The sequence below is a fragment of the Hesperophylax consimilis genome, chromosome 9 (genome assembly GCF_061612785.1).
Source record: "Hesperophylax consimilis isolate HC1 chromosome 9, BYU_Hcon_1.0, whole genome shotgun sequence".
Lineage (NCBI taxonomy): Eukaryota > Metazoa > Arthropoda > Insecta > Trichoptera > Limnephilidae > Hesperophylax > Hesperophylax consimilis.
The window spans coordinates 11,977,887-11,997,281 of NC_142844.1; the positions used below are offsets into that span (position 1 = coordinate 11,977,887).

At 35.8% G+C, this 19,395-nt stretch overlaps 2 protein-coding genes across 2 annotated transcripts; both read left to right on the plus strand.

Annotated features, from left to right (window-relative positions):
• Positions 1-462: 462 nt before the first annotated feature.
• Positions 463-9,166, plus strand: LOC149420915 (epithelial serine protease-like). Its single transcript, XM_089635146.1, has 5 exons — positions 463-526; positions 3,721-3,763; positions 4,491-4,644; positions 7,571-7,728; positions 9,051-9,166. Exons 1-5 carry the CDS (start codon positions 482-484, stop codon positions 9,164-9,166), a joined length of 516 nt encoding a protein of 171 aa, XP_089491272.1. The 5' UTR covers positions 463-481.
• A 697-nt stretch (positions 9,167-9,863) lies between these two features.
• LOC149420916 (epithelial serine protease-like) lies at positions 9,864-10,929 on the plus strand. Its single transcript, XM_089635285.1, has 2 exons — positions 9,864-10,007; positions 10,541-10,929. Exons 1-2 carry the CDS (start codon positions 9,999-10,001, stop codon positions 10,709-10,711), a joined length of 180 nt encoding a protein of 59 aa, XP_089491411.1. The 5' UTR covers positions 9,864-9,998; the 3' UTR covers positions 10,712-10,929.
• Positions 10,930-19,395: the final 8,466 nt, after the last annotated feature.

Consider the following 19,395-nt stretch of genomic DNA (forward strand, 5'->3'; position numbering starts at 1 on the left):
ACGAATATTGTCACCATTTTTAGATCAATAAGCTCCAGTTGAGTTTCGGCTTGAAAATTTTCAGCCACAATTCCAAGGGGGCTATGTAAATTTAATATGGGCTGGACTTTCTCAAAACCTTTCTTCGAAAATTACCATGATAACATAGACATGCGGTCGCGGGCGGAAGGCCGCGTTTCGTTTGTCCCTGGTCTACAAACACAAATACAGGCATAAAAACTATTTCCATAACATGTTTTAAAGATTATGTAAATATATATGTAGGTACATTATTACTATTTGATGAAATAAGTAAAATGTGTGGTAGGTTAAAATAAGAAATATGCTTATAAAATAATAAAAGATTAATTACCGATGATATTGGTGTGCATAATCATGATAAGAAAAACTGATAAGATAAAGAAAAGTCATATTATATATAGCACTTTTTTGTTGTTTTTTTTGTCATTAGTACCACAGAATACGTAAATTAGCAGTCACAATGAAGTTTCTCATTGTGTTTTCTGTGTTGGTGGTTTTAGTAACGGTGAGTTTTATTTTTATCAAACTTTGCCACATAAATTTCTTTCTATCAAATTTTCTGCATTAGAGCGAGTTCTTTTTACGACTCGATTGACCTCTGTGACGACCTGCCAACATTTATATTACCCCCCACTATACAACTTAAGAAGATCAAAGTTTATTCCATCCCTCCTCACAGCCTTCCCAATTTTTATAGGGCGTGAGGGAAAATACTGGGACTTCTGCGTGATTCAAAATCAATAACATTGTCTAGTTTTCTAAGTTTGCCCACAAATATTAATATTTCTTTTAAGACCTAATGGCGAGTTTTTAGGTAAAATTGTTCTTAGTGTATCATACGGAAAATAAAAAAAGATCTGATTCAGATAGTTTTAAATTTATGTTCTGCGTCTTTCCATTACCTATGCTCTTACAGTGTCTAATTAAATCAGTGGGGAATACGCCACATATGCACATCTTTAAATGTATGTTCTGCGTCTTTCCATTACCTATGCACTTACAGTGTCTAATTAAATCTGTGGGGAATACGCCGCCTCTGCACATCTTTAAATGTATGTTCTGCGTCTTTCCATTACCTATGCACTTACAGTGTTTAATTACATCAGTGGGGAATACGCCGCCTCTGCACATCTTTAAATGTATGTTTTGCGTCTTTCCATTACCTATGCAACTTACAGTGTCTAATTAAATCAATGGGGAATGCACCGCCTCTGCACACCGCACCTGCATACTGCAAGACGTCCGCACCCAGCTCTTACCTCACCGCGCCACCACGGGCGACAGACCTACTACGTCCAGCGTTGCACGACCTTAAAGTATTGCTGCTTCAATTAATCATAACTTCGCGGTAAATTACAATAGCATCTAGGCTTTGTGACATATTCCCTGGCCTGCGCTCCCATACCCCTTGGCCATGCTACATCTTCGCTGGCCTGCATCTCCCGCGCAGCACTCGCATCACCAGCTGACAAGGTCCATCGTACTTCCGGCCTTCTTACTTCACACTAGAGTACCTGGAAGACTAATGGTCTTCACCAGTGCTGAACATTACCCACAAGTTTGGTCTCCACTAACGTGGTGTAGAGCCACCAACTTCATCGTCACGACCACTCCACCGCCGTTTGTCTCCGCTCTGTATGGTGTTGACCATTGATCTGGAGGATTCGCTGTCGACTACATCCACCGACGCGGTTTCGATCTTCGGCCTGGAGAATATGCCACCTATCACGTCCACCACAGCGTCTAGCATCGGTTCAGAGTCATCGCAATATCAACTTAGCTGATTCAATAAACGCTGTGATTCTACATCTACGTCTGTCTGTCTGATTCTACATCTATTGCTGTGATTATACATTCATCTCTTTACCATCCCCCAAATTTGTTATATATTGTATCAATCGTTCCATGGAGTTTTTTGTTTTTTTTTTACAGCAGGTTATTTATCACAATAAAGTCCCGCTCAACTACTAGATTTGCAGTTTTTTGACGATGCTCTAACGATATTTATTAATTAAATTGCTATTTTAATCTGTTATTTATCGGCAAAATCTCCTTAGTTAAATTTTTAATAAAATGATAAGAAATAATAAAAACAAGGGGATTTCCGACAAGATATTACACTGTGACATTCCATCTCATAATCATGATATCCATAATCGATTGTAATCTTTTGATTTTCATGACGATTAATAAAATTTCTGTCTAATGCCCATTTTGTTTTTTAAAGTGTCGACACACGATGCTACCACAATATTAATATTTCTTTTAAGACCTTATGGCGAGTTTTTAGGTAAAATTGTTCTTAGTGTATCATACGGAAAATAAAAAAAGATCTGATTCAGATAGTTTTAAATTTATGTTCTGCGTCTTTCCATTACCTATGCTCTTACAGTGTCTAATTAAATCAGTGGGGAATACGCCACATATGCACATCTTTAAATGTATGTTCTGCGTCTTTCCATTACCTATGCACTTACAGTGTCTAATTAAATCTGTGGGGAATACGCCGCCTCTGCACATCTTTAAATGTATGTTCTGCGTCTTTCCATTACCTATGCACTTACAGTGTTTAATTACATCAGTGGGGAATACGCCGCCTCTGCACATCTTTAAATGTATGTTTTGCGTCTTTCCATTACCTATGCACTTACAGTGTCTAATTAAATCAATGGGGAATGCACCGCCTCTGCACACCGCACCTGCATACTGCAAGACGTCCGCACCCAGCTCTTACCTCACCGCGCCACCACGGGCGACAGACCTACTACGTCCAGCGTTGCATGACCTTAAAGTATTGCTGCTTCAATTAATCATAACTTCGCGGTAAATTACAATAGCATCTAGGCTTTGTGACATATTCCCTGGCCTGCGCTCCCATACCCCTTGGCCATGCTACATCTTCGCTGGCCTGCATCTCCCGCGCAGCACTCGCATCACCAGCTGACAAGGTCCATCGTACTTCCGGCCTTCTTACTTCACACTGGAGTACCTGGAAGACTAATGGTCTTCACCAGTGCTGAACATTACCCACAAGTTTGGTCTCCACTAACGTGGTGTAGAGCCACCAACTTCATCGTCACGACCACTCCACCGCCGTTTGTCTCCGCTCTGTATGGTGTTGACCATTGATCTGGAGGATTCGCTGTCGACTACATCCACCGACGCGGTTTCGATCTTCGGCCTGGAGAATATGCCACCTATCACGTCCACCACAGCGTCTAGCATCGGTTCAGAGTCATCGCAATATCAACTTAGCTGATTCAATAAACGCTGTGATTCTACATCTACGTCTGTCTGTCTGATTCTACATCTATTGCTGTGATTATACATTCATCTCTTTACCATCCCCCAAATTTGTTATATATTGTATCAATCGTTCCATGGAGTTTTTTGTTTTTTTTACAGCAGGTTATTTATCACAATAAAGTCCCGCTCAACTACTAGATTTGCAGTTTTTTGACGATGCTCTAACGATATTTATTAATTAAATTGCTATTTTAATCTGTTATTTATCGGCAAAATCTCCTTAGTTAAATTTTTAATAAAATGATAAGAAATAATAAAAACAAGGGGATTTCCGACAAGATATCACACTGTGACATTCCATCTCATAATCATGATATCCATAATCGATTGTAATCTTTTGATTTTCATGACGATTAATAAAATTTCTGTCTAATGCCCATTTTGTTTTTTAAGGTGTCGACACACGATGCTACCAAAAAAACTCAAAGTGGAATAGGTAAGTTTTTTACATGTTACTGTCGCAACTTTGGAATGAAAATGAAACATTGCTAGCTTTCTGCTGCAATTCAAGATCATTAATTTACTGCAGTAAATATGGATTTTACAGTTCGACAACAATGTTGACGAGCACTTTGGGAAGCGGTTATGGGTACCATTTATTGGAAAACCAACACTCCTGCCATAGGTCACCCCAAGTGGTTCGCTACGTTTGGTGTGAGGGTTCATGGGATGAAGTTTGTCTAGGCCTTGGCGGGTGGCTGGTCAGATCAGAGACTTATTAAGGGTGACCTTTTGACCTCTCCAGCTGGATTCTCTCTCGACACATCATCCTGCACTATAGCGGGAAGGATGTATTCTTACTTCCATCATTCTTGGACACGATGACCCCAGATTCCGACCCACCCCGCATACCTTTTCCTTCCCAGAACTTCATCTCCTCTTTTCCCCAGAAAGAATCTCCAAACAGCATCCCCAAGATAAAATAGGCCCTGGGAATTTTTTTTTCTCAGGGCCTCCGAGGTGGAACTAGTTTAAAAAAAATTTCGCGAAGATTACTTATCTGGGTTTTCCAATTACTTTTTTCGTTCAATTACAGATAGTAATTTTTGCACATAGAGGGAGTGAGAAGTCATTTAGTGCATTTTTAAAAAAGCAAAAATTTTGAGAACCTATAAGTGTATATAATGTATCTGCTGTATATTTACTTACTATTTTCTTTTCAGAAAGCCGAATAATCAATGGCCTTCCAGCCGAAGCAAATCAGTTTCCATACCAGGCCTTCCTGATCGGCTCCAGAGCCACATCAGACAGGGTGGAATGTTCGGGCGTACTGATTAGCCCCCGATGGCTACTAACAGCCGCTCAGTGTACGAAGGGGTAGGTAAACCACTCCGTGATAGGATTTCTATGAACTTATACAATATGAATAGAACATGAGGACTCTGGCTCCATCAAAACCGGAGTCAAGTGAGCCTCTCAGAAGCTGAGCGCACTGTACAGGACCCGAAGATACTGCAAATAGTACGCAACTGCTTACCCTGTACGAATTGCAAGTACGCCCTACTGTTGAATTGGACAGCAATTTCTGGTGTAGAGGCCCAAAAAATCTGAAAAACCCCATGGCTCCTTGCAGATACGGGCGGTTTGATTTGATAGATACAATCATTTTTATAAACGGCCCAAGCGTCAAGTAGGGTAAGATGCGACAAACTAGCGTCATTGATCCCTTCGACACCGGTGCATAGTCGGGAAACACGCCAATTTTGGGGTGCATACACACATGTATGGAGTTAACATTTGTCACATGAAAACAAATAGCTTCTTCGACTCGGCTTCAACAGCTCGGCTGGCTCCATGGCTCTGGCAGGATATTTTATTTGTATGTCAAGTGCGTGTTACACTGTAACGATGATACACTGGGCATGATCGAAGTCATGTTTCCAAATTTTTACTATAAAACAAAATCAAAAAAAAAACAGTGTGTGGCAAGCCTACGCACGACGGAAGTGAAACTTTTAGTGTCCTTCTCTCTATCTTTTCATTTCATATTATTATTATTCAGAATGCTGTACATTATAGTTTTAAAAAGCTTAAATTTATCTATAGGCGTGTTGTTAACAAAAAAACGTTTAACTAGATTCCTAATATTGACATATTTATAAGTAGCATATGAAAAAAAAATTAAAAGTTATAAAAATATGGGATTCGAACCCGGGTCCTGCATAACGAGTGTCGAACGCTCTGCCTCTAGACCGCGAGGAGAGGTATCTCGCGCGACGAGAACCGCGTATACAACGTGTACTCCTCAATTGACTTGTCCGGCAAATTTTCGTTTTCAAACACGGCAAATGAATAATATCACATATCGTCTCGTTAACGCTTTATATAGGGTCGAATCGAAGATATATCGGCGGTGTGAAGTCATATCTGTCGTTTTTCAAAATATTTCCGTATATTTGTCCGTTTTGGAAAAGATCTATCGTGTTTTAACAGTCTCATACCCGTATGGAGTCTGAATTTGAAAAACATCTCTAAATTTTTAAAAACTTACTTACGGCTGTGTTTTTTACTAAAAAAAACTTGTCACGCACGTCTGCGAGGGTAATTAGTCGCGTTATTGGCCTTGATTAGTAATTTTAATGATTCAAAATAAAAATAATTAATCAAAATACCGAGCGATTCTACCGGCTCGATTTGTAAGCTATATTTCGACCAAAATATCATATAGGTACCGACCGTTACTTCTAGCCAATTACTCGAGTGAACACCTGCCGTTCTAGAGTCTCACTAAATGGATTTAGACATTTCGGGAGACTCTCGGTTAAAATTAACATATTTATGTAATTTTTTACTACATTATTACAAATCATGTAGATAACTTCTTATATGTATGCCTGACAAAGTCGCAGCACGAGAGCATTTTATCACTTTTCCTCGTATTAAAAAAATCACAAAAAGAAAAAAAAAATTAGTTAACGCGGGGATCGAACCTTGGTTCTTCACGACGACAGTCGGGCGCTCTGCCTCTAGACCGTGAAGCTGAGTTTGGAGAGTGACCTAAACTAGGTATATAATATTAGCTAGGCTCCTATAGCGAAATGATCACGGTTTTTCGTGACGGTCATAAGTCGGTTTTACTCCGGTCCTCGAAAATGCATAAGGCGCGTAAAGAAGTTTCACTTCAACAAAGCTGGGGGCACTGATTTGTTAAGAGTTGGAACACGTGATCTGAGGAGAAGAAAGATGTTGGAGAGCAATCGACAGGTATAAATGGCAAAGAATTAAGCAAACATTTGACTTTGACATGATGCGTAGGAATAAAGCAATTGATTGATCTTTGTTTTTGCTATGTGTTCCTTCTTTTATTTCCTTTTGGCTCTTGGCTCTTCTTAACTCTTCTCGGTTTTTCTCGACTATTATTTCCTCTTATTGGCTAGCCTTGAATTTTGCATCTTTTCGCCCCTCCATGGTTCCATGATATTTCATTAAAATGAAAATTCAACACATCATGTTCAATTCTGTTTCATCGCTTTTCATATCACTTTTTGTAGGTGTGTTGAATTTTCATTTTGATGAAATACCCGGTCACTGTTCGGTACATAGCATATCTATTTTTGACGTCATTTTAATTTAATAAAAATAAATAACTTTGTGCAAACCTCTTTATAATCAAAATACTGAAACTAGTTTTATTCCAAATTTTTAAACGCATTTGTTAACTTATTATAATAATTTTGAAACTTACACAAATCAATGTATCGACAACAATCGTTAAAGTAACGAGAGTGGGTCGTGAGACACGGGTGCTGACGAAAAAATAACCTGCATGATCTATGAAAGCTCGTAAGCGGGTTTCAATGAGCGAGTCATTCACGATCGACCCAGGACTAAGTACAACATCAAGAGAAATAATAATAATAATTCTACGAATCGAAACTACCTAGTTTCCATTAGTGTATGTTTCAATTGTTATGTCACCCAAAGAACAAGGAAAAATGATTGTTTGGTGTGGCTTTGACGTGGGTTAATTGTTTGATGTGGATCAAATCTATTCTTCAAGCCATTTAGTACGAAAATAATATATAAAAAATTTTACGACATTCATCAAAATACCTTGAAATAAAAAAACCATTATAGAAATAAATAAAAAAATCTATGTGAGTGTACATGTTTGTAAGTTTTATTTTGAGTCGAGAGGGGGTAAGAGAAAGAGTTGTTATCCAGTGCAGCCATTATTTTCCCAACTTTCTCAAAGACTCGTTAAACTTTTTAAAGCGATATTAGTGATTTTATTGTTTTTCAGGTACGTTATGTCTTACGTATTGCTTGGATCCTCGTCTATGAATGCTGCTGATATCAGAATTGAGGGCCGTATTTTCATCTCCCATGAGAATTACTCTACCAGTTACCTTAACAATGATATTGGACTCATAGATCTGGTGCAAGAAGTCGATTTATCGGGTAAATATTTTATGGTGTTACTTTGATATTCATATCTGGTCGCTAAATAAAGGCATATCAAGCAACGTTTTGATTTTTGGTTTATGGCTTCTCACCAAGTGGATAATTAATTATTAATATAGTATATTCCAACTTAGCACAAATATACAATTTTATTTAAATCTTCCTATATATTCAGCAAAATGTATTCAAAATAAATGAAAAAAAATTCTAAACAACGCCGGATCTTCCGGAAGTCTTCACCTTGTAACTTAAGATGAATCTTTTTTTCAGTATTTTTATTAAAGTTCCGATAACGTAAGCGATCTCCTTTTTCCGACTACCATCAAAACGTATCAAATTTTTCGTTTATACCTCCATAAAGTGATTAAGATCTCGTTCACAGTGTTATTTATAAAGGGTTTTCAAAAAAATATTATCGTACTGTATTTATACCGGTACATCCAACGCATTGAAAAAAATGTAAAAAATAAAGCCCATCTGTAAAATGCGATTCCACGGTAGGAGTAAGATATTTGCATGTTTTTTTTTTATTTCAAGGAGATTTGATTAATAAAAAAGTTACTTTAAAAAAAAAATTTTTTTACTCTCCTTCGAATCCCTGGATATTCATTTTTATTAAAAACAGGTCAAATATATATTTAATGCACAAAAAAAAATAGGGCAAAGATCGGAATTTATACCCACACAAACAACAAAATGAAAAACATTTCGTTTACTTCTTCTTTCGTTTAAATCTTTAAAAAAATAAAAATAAATTCGTTATCCTTTTACGAATTACTAATAAGAAATTCAATATCACTGAGCTCTGGGGTTTCGAAATATTCGCGGAATTCACGAAATCTTGCCACTCATGGGCTGGAATCCTATATTTTTTTTTTTTTTTAAAGAAAGACAAACATTCCCAGGTTACGAATAACCCAACAATGTTTGAAAATCTCCTACTACCACCACCGAAAGCCGAAAATGTTGCTTGTGTTGTGATGGAGGACTTAGCCAGCCGAGGAATCGAACACGCGACCCTCGGGTGAGACCCAAGCGCTATGCCCACTCAACCACTGACCTACTTCATTCTGTGCATAGTTATATTACGTGTATTGTAAATCTCTAAATTAAAACAACATTTATGAAATTGTTGTACTTATAATAAAACACAGCATAACGTTATTATTTTTTTTCCGTCTTTACGTTTCACGTGTTTTGTGCGTACCTCACAATGATTGGTTATTGGTCTGTAACTGATATTTACTTTCTTCATACGGAAGCTTGCACCGGTACGTATCTATATCATTATAAATCTCCTGTTATTGCTTTTTTTTCAGATAGAGTTAGTACCATCGGACTGCTGGGAAAAGATTCGATTAGCAACACTTTTGTTGGGGTTACGGCACAAATTTCTGGATATGGAAAATTGAGTAATTCAGGTAAATATATTTAGTAGAAAGCGTAGTAATTTTTTTTACTTGTAAAATGTATAAGTACATATCGTTATATAATATATATTAAGATAACATGAGTTTGTTAAGTTTGAAATGGAAGATGTTTATTTTAGAAGTTTTCACAAAAGATCAAAGACAAATAGAGAAAATTCAGAATGGAATATGAAACAAGACTTTCCTAAGATAAAATATGATTTAAGTTTTTCACGGCCAAAAGTATTTTTGTTATTTGTTTTTGGGGTGTTATGCCGTGTTGGGCTAAAGAAGGAGTTAGCGCAACACGGCATAACACCCCAAAAACAAATAACAAAAATTCCTAAGATAAATTTAAATACAATAGAGAGGTGAGAGTGGTTTTCCCGATATTTAATAAACTTACGCTGTAACCCTTAGGATTTTTATTATTTTTTGTTTTTTTTTCGAAACACATTTCTTATATTTTGAAGAGCTCAGTAATCTATTATTTTATAAACAACATGAAAATTTTGTATATAACGCCTTTAAACCTAAAGAGTTTTTGTAATACTTGATATCAATTTCACTGTTTCATTCACCTGAATGAACCACACACTTTTAAATTAAATTCCTTTCAATACAAAATTTAAAAAGTTTGGGGTATTATGGTTTCAGTTATATCAAAAAAATATTTTTAACCATCAAAAATGACACAATTAATCATTATTTTATTCCTCAGATGTATCGACACAGCCATCCTTGCATTTTGGAAATGTGACTGTAATATCCAATGAAGAGTGCACCGAGTACTATGGACGTAAAGCACTTACCGGTGCAACAATTTGCACTAGAGGGCCAAGTACCGGAGACCTTAACATGTGCATGGTAATTATCACCATAGATTGAGCAAATTTCACGTAATCTTTAGAAAGATATAGTTAGGATAATAGAAAATAGAAACACTATGCCATGAAAGCGTGCCGACTGTATCCGAACTACGGCCAAACTGCTCGTACTATCAAAGCGACAGAACCAATGAAAATCGTGCGTTTGTTTTAAGGAGTAGATACCGTCCTGAGTTACTACTGCTCCCAACCATTTTGAGTTAGGGAGACAATGGCATCAAATCAATTGGGGTATTTCATGAGGCTGGAGGTAGGGGGGACAAGATGGAGATGGGGTAAAATGACAGTGGGTTAGTACAAGGCTATTCAAATTTGGTCACCAAACACTGCTAATAAAACCACTGTTGTTCTTTCTACCCCAGCATTCAAATAGCTGAGTTGTTCTAGGCTACAGCATATAGAATGAAGATCATCGTGATGACAACCAACCTCCAATAAAACAGAAAACAAGGAGAGAAGTTGAATTTAAAAAAATAATAATTAATATTTTTTAAATTTTATTTTATTTTTTAGGGAGATCAAGGAGGACCACTGATAGGATGGAATGAGAGCGGAAAACCCGTTCTGTTGGGTCTAGTCAGCTTTGGTGACACCAGGGGCTGCGATACTGACTTCCCCTCTGGCTACATAAGGCCAGACCACTATATCGATTGGATCAACAAAATGACTGGGCTAAATTTTTGAATATTAGCTTACAATGAAGAAAAAAGATGTTTTGAAAATATTGACAGTTAAAAAATTGAAATTAATCAAAATTAATTAAAATTGTATAATTTCACTTTTTTTACATTTCCTACAGAAGTAGTGTAAGGCGGGTTTTGCCTATATTTTAATTTTCACTTTGAAAAGGATTCGTCGAAATGGATGGCATTCACGAAATCAGCATACCGAAATACATATAATTTACCCATTACCATTTTTAAAATGTTTTATTCACAATTGAACATGTTAGCTGGCATAAATATATAAGTTTACCAGAACAAACTTCCATATTTAGTGCATTATGTACCAAGAATACATATTTTTCTTCGATATGTGAACGAAAGAATACAATTGTTAAAATTTAAACGAAGATTGTCATCGTTTTGTGAATCAATCGGTTCGGCTTGCAAATTTTCAACCACAATCACATTGGGTTATATAAATCTTAAATTTAAAGTGCCTGCGTTCCTACGCGGCCCGCGGGCTGCGGTTTTGTGCATCCCTGGCCTGCAAAAACAAATAAAGGTACAAACACTGTTTCTAAGATACATCTCAAAAATTATATTTCTAAATTATAAATATTTGATGAGTTGATAATAATATATATTAATTTATCGTATTAAATAAGACGCATACTAAGAAAGTAATAAAAGATTAATTATAAATCACATTGGTGTCCGTAATCATAATCAGAAAAACAGATTAGATAAAGTAAAGTCATATTATTACATTAGATTTTTTTTAGTCATTAGTTTTATAGATTTAGTAAATAAAAAGTCAAATGAAGATTCTTATATTGTTTTCTGTGTTAGCGGTTTCAGTAACGGAGAGTTGTATTTTTAACAAACTTTACCACATGAATTTTCTTCGGAAAAATGAAACGAAATTTTACAGCATTCACGAGTTGTGTTTATCGAACTCTAACTTTTGTATTTCCTGCCACTTTACTATGTAAGACTATTCTAGCTCCATCCCTCCACACATCATCCTTAAATTTGTAAAGGCTATGAAGGAAAACTGAGCCTCTTATTAGTCTTATAAAAAAATCAATAACAGAGTCTAGTTTTCCAATTGCGCGAAATTCGCATTAACCAAACACAATCTTTTTTCATTTGCCAGCAAACATAATATTTCATTTTAAATGAAGACTTAATAGCGAAATATTTGGGTAAAATAGTGTATCACACGGAAAAAAAATGGTTTGATTTAGAAAGTTTTGAATTGATGTTCTGCGTCTTTCCACTATCTGTGCACTTACTAATCGAATTAAATCGTCGGTAAATTAAAAAATATATAGTTACATATACTTCATGTGAATTGCCAAAAGAAACTCGTGTACGCAATTTTGAAAAAGCTTACATTTTTAACTATAAAAATAATGAATTGAAGTAACGCTCACTGTTTTGTCGCTCACACTGCATGATATAAATCATCACATTTTATTAGAGGTGTCTAAAAATATATTTTTTTTAATTATTCGTATTTTTACTGAAAACCATGACAGAAGCTGCCGCGTTCTGATTATTAATAAACGTATAAAAATACATGTCACATAACAACTACAAATTTCAAAATTTTTTGTTTTTTTTTTCTGCTTGTACCTACTTGAAATTGAAAATTGATTTGTTAATTGTTGGTTCCGGGAAATTTTTGGCTTTTTTAATCATTTGAATTTCGATTTTTTGTTTCCTTGATTGAATAAATGAATTAATTGGAATCGTGAAAATGGAAATTAACCCACATACCGCATCTGATTGAGCTGAAGCTCGAAACGAGCAGATATAGATTTGTTGTCGATGACAATGCATTCTACCAACTTTATGAATTGACCAATTGCACACACAGCATTTCTATGAAATTGAATGACGTTATGAAAATTTACAGCAATTAAAAAAAGAAATCAATTCTTGGTGTAGATCTAGTTTGCTGAAATTTTCGCAATCAGAGACTGGACCGGTTTCATAACCTGTTATATAAAGTATAAAATGTTATAAGGTTTCGCTTGTTAATCTCTCACTCCTCGGCTTTCAGGAACGCTGTCTCTTATGATTTCTGAAATTTACTATTTTGGTTTTAAAACTCACCTGCTTTGATCTGTGTAAGTATTCCTGTCGGGTTAATCAAAACCACCCTTGCGATCAAAGTTCCAAGTTTTTTTTTTTTTTAAATTTGCCGGTAACCCGGGCGTTTATTGACATCAATATTTGTTTACAAATTATGTGCGCTACCCGACTCACTAGACAATATCTGTTCTGAGCCGGGTACTGCCTACTTGCCTTTTATAATGCAGTCTAACTAAATTTAATCGTGACTACCCTTTTTTTCCAATTAGACTGCGGCTTTAAGGTATTGATTTAGTTTTCGTAAATATTTGTTGACTTAAGGACTGAAATTATTATTTTATGGAAGATATCGAAACAAAGATAAATTATTTAATATTATTATTTAGACAAAATTTAAACTAGTCGTATTATTATTACTCCTTTTATTTTGAAACAAAGGAGAATTATTATTGTTATTTTTCCCGAATCATTATTTTAAGACAAAGAGGTATTATTTATTTTATTATTTTCACTTGTTAAAGTACTCGCTGAATCATTTCGCAATTACTTTAACTGGACAGTAGAAATCACAAATGAGATTAAATTAAATCAAATCCAATCACAGTTATTATTTTTTTACTATTATATTTTTCCACAAAGATATAAGTATTTATCATTATTTTTTTTCAATCGTTAAAGTACTCGCTGAATTCTTTCGTAATTGTTTTAACTGAACAATAAAATCGCAAAGAGATTAAATTAAGTAAAATCCAATCATTGTTATAATTTTTTTTTCGAACTGTTATTTTTAAAACAAAGATATAAGTATTTATTTTTAATATCTTTAAACAAAGTTGATACTAAATTATAATCTATTTTTACGTATCAATTCGCAATCACGTTCACTTTAGATTTCCGATAAAACACTCAAATGGAATTTAAATGTTTTTCACTTTGGATGAAACAATTATTTTAGAATTTAAATAATTCACCACTCACTTAACACTTTTAGCACTTAACACTCTTAATCACTGAGTTTAAACTCTGTTTTATTTTCACTGGTTAATTAAATTAAGATTGACTTATTAAAATTACACTGATGCGATTTTTTCAAAGAAATTTCTGTAATCACTAAATTTAAGACTTGTAGAAAATTCACAAAAGTCCGGAGACTTGATTAATTACCTGATCCGACATAGTGTCATGAAACGAACTTTCTTAAAATTAAAACATTCAACCCCGTAATATTTTCTTAAAATCAGGTACTTTGTATTTTTAAATTCTTTCATATGGTAACCCCTCGGGGGCGTTGACCATTATCGGGAGAGGCGGGGGCAACGAGCGGTCCTCAGCTCGGTTAGAAGAGACCGGTCTCTTGGGTTTTAGCTCTTGTAACGAGAGGGTGTTACGCTCCCCGCTTTGAATTCGAGACTTACTTTGCTACACAGTGTGTTGAAAGTGTTTGTCAATTAATTACTAGTATATTTCGATTAATTTTTTCTACTGCCTGCCCCCTGGACGTCTACAAAACTACCTGCGGTATCGTTACATGCTTTATTTTTTATTAATTTCTGTCTCTGCTTTCTTCCCACTAATTTAACATCATTCTTTCATTCTTTTAACCGTCCACAAAGAGATTTAAGCTTTTCCTACGCGTAGATTCCAATGCTGTAATATAGGTCTTTTTGAAGGCATTTAAAAGCACCACAATAATAGTGTTTTATTTCCAAGATATCCCTTTGTTCTACCCACTTCTAGAAGGCGTATGTTCTTTCTTAATACCAACGAACTGAAAACACGGAACCCTGCTTGAGCTAGCCAGGTATCCTCAAATATATATTACATTTCTATACGCGGTTCGATTCCGTGGAAACGCATAATCTAAAACTGGAACTCAGAAACGTGGGGCTTTATTTGAGAGAATCGCTTTCCTGTTGTAACTTTTTATTGTTGTCGTGATGTGCATATATGTGTGTAAAAAATTGTTTTTCCTACATCTAGGTACCCCTGTGTTTAAGGTCAACGCGTGTTTTGCATTCTTCGCCATTTTTTTTTACTCATAGCGTCAGTGTGTTTAAAGGCCACGTGTGTTCCGTAATCACCGCTATTTAATAAACGTTCGCGAATTGGTGTTTAAATTCAACGCGTGTTTTGCATTCTTCGCCATTTTTTTTTACTCATAGCGTCAGTGTGTTTAAAGGCCACGTGTGTTCCGTAATCACCGCCATTTAATAAACGTTCGCGAACTGGTGTTTAAATTCAACGCGTGTTTTGCATTCTTCGCCATTTTTTTACTCATAGCGTCAGTGTGTTTAAAGGCCACGTGTGTTCCGTAATCACCGCCATTTAATAAACGTTCGCGAACTGGTGTTTAAATTCAACGCGTGTTTTGCATTCTTCGCCATTTTTTTTACTCATAGCATCAGTGTGTTTAAAACCCACATGTGGTTGGAAGTCACCATTTTGTAAACGCTCGCTTTGGAGGAAAAATTTCGCTCAGTCAAATTCCGCTGCTTACTTTTCTACCAAACTCGCCCCGCGCTTTGTGAAGACTAAGGTGATTAAAAAGGTTTCTGACGTCATATATGTGTTGGCAAATGAGTCAGGAAAAATCTTGGGTAGATACCATGTAAAAGATAGGAGGAAATTCATACGCGTCATTCATTAGTATGGGAGTACCAATGACACCCTATAGGTCTCCGGTGATCACGGCTGATGCAAGTCACCAAACCATGTTAGGTGTGTTATCTCTGCCCGTCACCTGCGGTGGATACACCGCTACTATAGATTTTTTAGTCATACCGTCATTATCACCTAAATTTATCCTTGGTACTGATTTTTGGAGATCCTTCAACGTGGCCCCGAAGATCATCACTCCGACGGCGAATAGAGTTCTTTTATCACCTCCGAAAATAGACGAGATCAGAACCTTTATCCCAGTTGAAAATCTTACAGCCTCGCAGGCCGATAGCTTACAAAATATCACGAATAAATTTCAAGATATCTCCTTTGAAAAATGCGGCCTCGGGCTGACTCACCTTGTCGAACATAGCATCGAAACCACGGGACCGCCAATCAAACAAAGGTACTATCCTCTTTCACCGATCAGGCAGCATCAATTGGAGCGAGAATTAGACGAAATGTTAGCACTAGGCGTCGTGCGTCCGAGTCGTAGCCCCTGGACGAATCCTACTCTGATTGTGACCAAAAAGAACGGCTCGGCCCGCTTTTGCCTCGACAGCCGCAAGCTCAACTCGGCGACCAAGGCCGACGCTTATCCTCTGCCATTCATTCACCGCATTTTAGACCGATTGAGAAATGCGCGGTACATCTAATTAATGCACCTGGATTCTATATCTGCAGATAATGGACAACACATTGCCAATCTTTTCTCTAATTATTTCGCATCCGTTTATACTCAATCTAATCCCTTGTTATATACTGCCATGCCAAAAGTTTCACAAAACGACCAATTTAATCTTGGAAAAATTAATGTTAGCAAGGAAACCATTAAATCTTGTTTAGAAAAAATCGATACATCCAAAGGCCCAGGACCTGATAAAATACCTCCCTTGTTTGTAAGATGTTGTTCCAGCGCGCTGATTAACCCACTTATTTTAATATATAATGAATCATTATCTTCAGGAACTTTCCCAGACTTGTGGAAAAATGCACATATTGTTCCAATACATAAATCTGGTGATAAATCTTTTGTGAAAAATTACCGACCAATCAGCATTTTATCTTGTTTTGCGAAAGTCTTTGAATCTATAATATATATTTCTGTATTTTCACACTTTAAACCGCAATTATGCATCAATCAACATGGGTTTGTTCCCAGCAGATCTATAAATTCAAATCTTCTTGACTTTTGTGATTATGTTTGTAATGCTTTCAATGAAAGAACTCAAGTAGATGCCATTTACACAGATTTTCAAAAGGCATTTGATAAAGTTCACCATTCTATTCTACTACAGAAGCTTGATCGAATAGGTATTCACGGTGATCTTTTTAGATGGCTTAAGTCTTACTTAGAAAATAGAACACAATTAGTACTTATTAATGGGTACGAATCACCTCCCATAATTGTAACATCAGGCGTACCCCAGGGGTCCAATCTTGGCCCACTGCTTTTCTTAATCTTTATTAACGACCTTGGCCCCATGTTACGCTGTGATTTTGTTCTATTTGCCGATGATCTCAAGATTTACCGCAAATTTTCCACTGATTCTGATCATGTTAAGCTTCAAGAAGACCTTTGCACACTAAATAGCTGGTGCATTCAAAACGATATGTTTTTAAATATTGAAAAATGTTACATTATTACTTTTACTCGTAACAGAAAACGAAAGGATTTTGCATATTCCATTAATAATGTACGATTAAATGCAGTCACCACTATAAGAGATCTAGGAATCACTCTTGATTCAAAGTTTATGTTTGATGTACACATAAATGATATTATAAGTAAATCAATGAAAATGATTGGATTCATTCATAGAATATCGAAACCATTTAAATACCCCCAATCCATTATAACATTATACAACTCGTTGGTCAGAAGCAAATTGGAATATGGGAGTGTTATCTGGAACCCACATTATATAAAATATTCTAAAAGTATTGAATCTGTGCAAAAAAAATTCCTAAGACTGTTATCATATAAACTTGGATTAAATGCCTCACTCAAATCTTATGAAGAACGTCTACTAAACTTCAAATTTACGACATTGGAAAAAAGAAGACAATTTGCAGACTTAATATGTTTATATAAAATTATTCATGATAAACTTGTTACCACTAATTGTCTGAGCAATATTCATATTAAAGTCCCTAACAGACATAATTTAAGGAGCCAAAATATATTCCATATTGATATATTTAATAATAATATTGCATATTTCAATCCACTATCTAGAATGTGTCGTCTGTACAATACAGTTGAATGCGACCTTATAGATATATTCGCAAACAGTCTCGCATATTTTAAAAAACAAATCAACCATCTTCTACCATGATATGTTATGGAGAACAGTTAAGAGATATAATTGCTTTATTATTTTCTTTACTTTTCTTCCTTATCCTTTCTCTGTACATTTACTATATTTTATATTTCATACTTAATATTCATGTTTTATATTTCTTTTTAATTATTATTATATTTGTATTTTTTTTCTTTCACCACTAGCATCTCCGCCTAATATCAACTAAACCTTGTTTACGCATGCTGTGAACATTTTTAATTGGGGTGTTAATATATGTGCACATTCCCACCGAAATAATATAAATGTAATAATTGTTAACACTCTGGAAATGTTTCAAACAATAAATAAATAAATAATAAATAAATAAACATCTCCTCAGTAGATTTAAGTAAGGCTTTTTGGCAGATACCGTTGGCTAAAGCCTCGTGCGAAAAGACAGCGTTCGTGATACCAAACCGCGGAATGTTTGAATTTACCCGCCTACCCTTCGGGTTGCGTAACGCGCCGGCCGAGCTTCAAAGATTAGCCGACAAACTTTTTGGACCCGAGTTAGACGAGCAACTTTTTTGCTACTTGGACGACCTTATAATAGTGAGCGATACCTTTGAAAAGCACAAAGCCACTCTCCACTTGGTGCAGGAACGATTAAAGTCGGCCGGGTTAACGATAAATTACGAAAAATCTGAATTTTGTAAGTCTCGCCTCTGCTACTTAGGGTTTGTCATAGACAACGCAGACCAGCGGAGGAAATTCATACGCGTCATTCATTAGTATGGGAGTACCAATGACACCCTATAGGTCTCCGGTGATCACGGCTGATGCAAGTCACCAAACCGTGTTAGGTGTGTTATCTCTGTCCGTCACCTGCGGTGGATACACCGCTACTATAGATTTTTTAGTCATACCGTCATTATCACCTAAATTTATCCTTGGTTAAATTAGGTAGCTCCGCGGAGAACCAGACTGATTCTCCTATACCCTAACTGTGACCCCTTAGGAATTTAAAAACAACAATTGGCAACCTACCCCAATTGGATTCTTGGAAAAATCTGTTTGAAATCTGGTTAATGCGATGAATATTGGAAAGCCAGTTTTGTTGACTGCCCGGATGGGAAAATATTCTATTTTAAAGGGAAAATATTCTTTTTTAAAATTCGCAAGGAAAGATAAATAAGGTACAAGTACTCATTGAACATGCACATCTACACAATACACGGCACTGTCTTCGAGGGGGCTCCTTCGAAGGCAGTGTATACAGACTCCAACATCACAGTCACTCCGGAGTAATTAACCGGAGGCGGCTAAATACACGACACTATCTTTAAATATTCCTACACACAGTACGACATTCACATTGTGTCTGATTCGTACCCAGTTCCTACTTGCTATTAATTTGGTGCAAACTTCACCAACTTTATTTAAAATCTGAAAAAATTATAAAATAATTATTTGTGACTTCGATCCTAGGGTTGCTTGTTAGCCATAAACAAGATGGCGCCCATATCGGTATATATATTATTATATAATAAATTCTAACCTATTATAATCTATTGTATACGAAAACTTCAAAGCGCAATGACTTGCGACAGAATATTATTAATTTGTTTTCTTGTTCTTGTGTTGTTCATTTTGGGAGTTT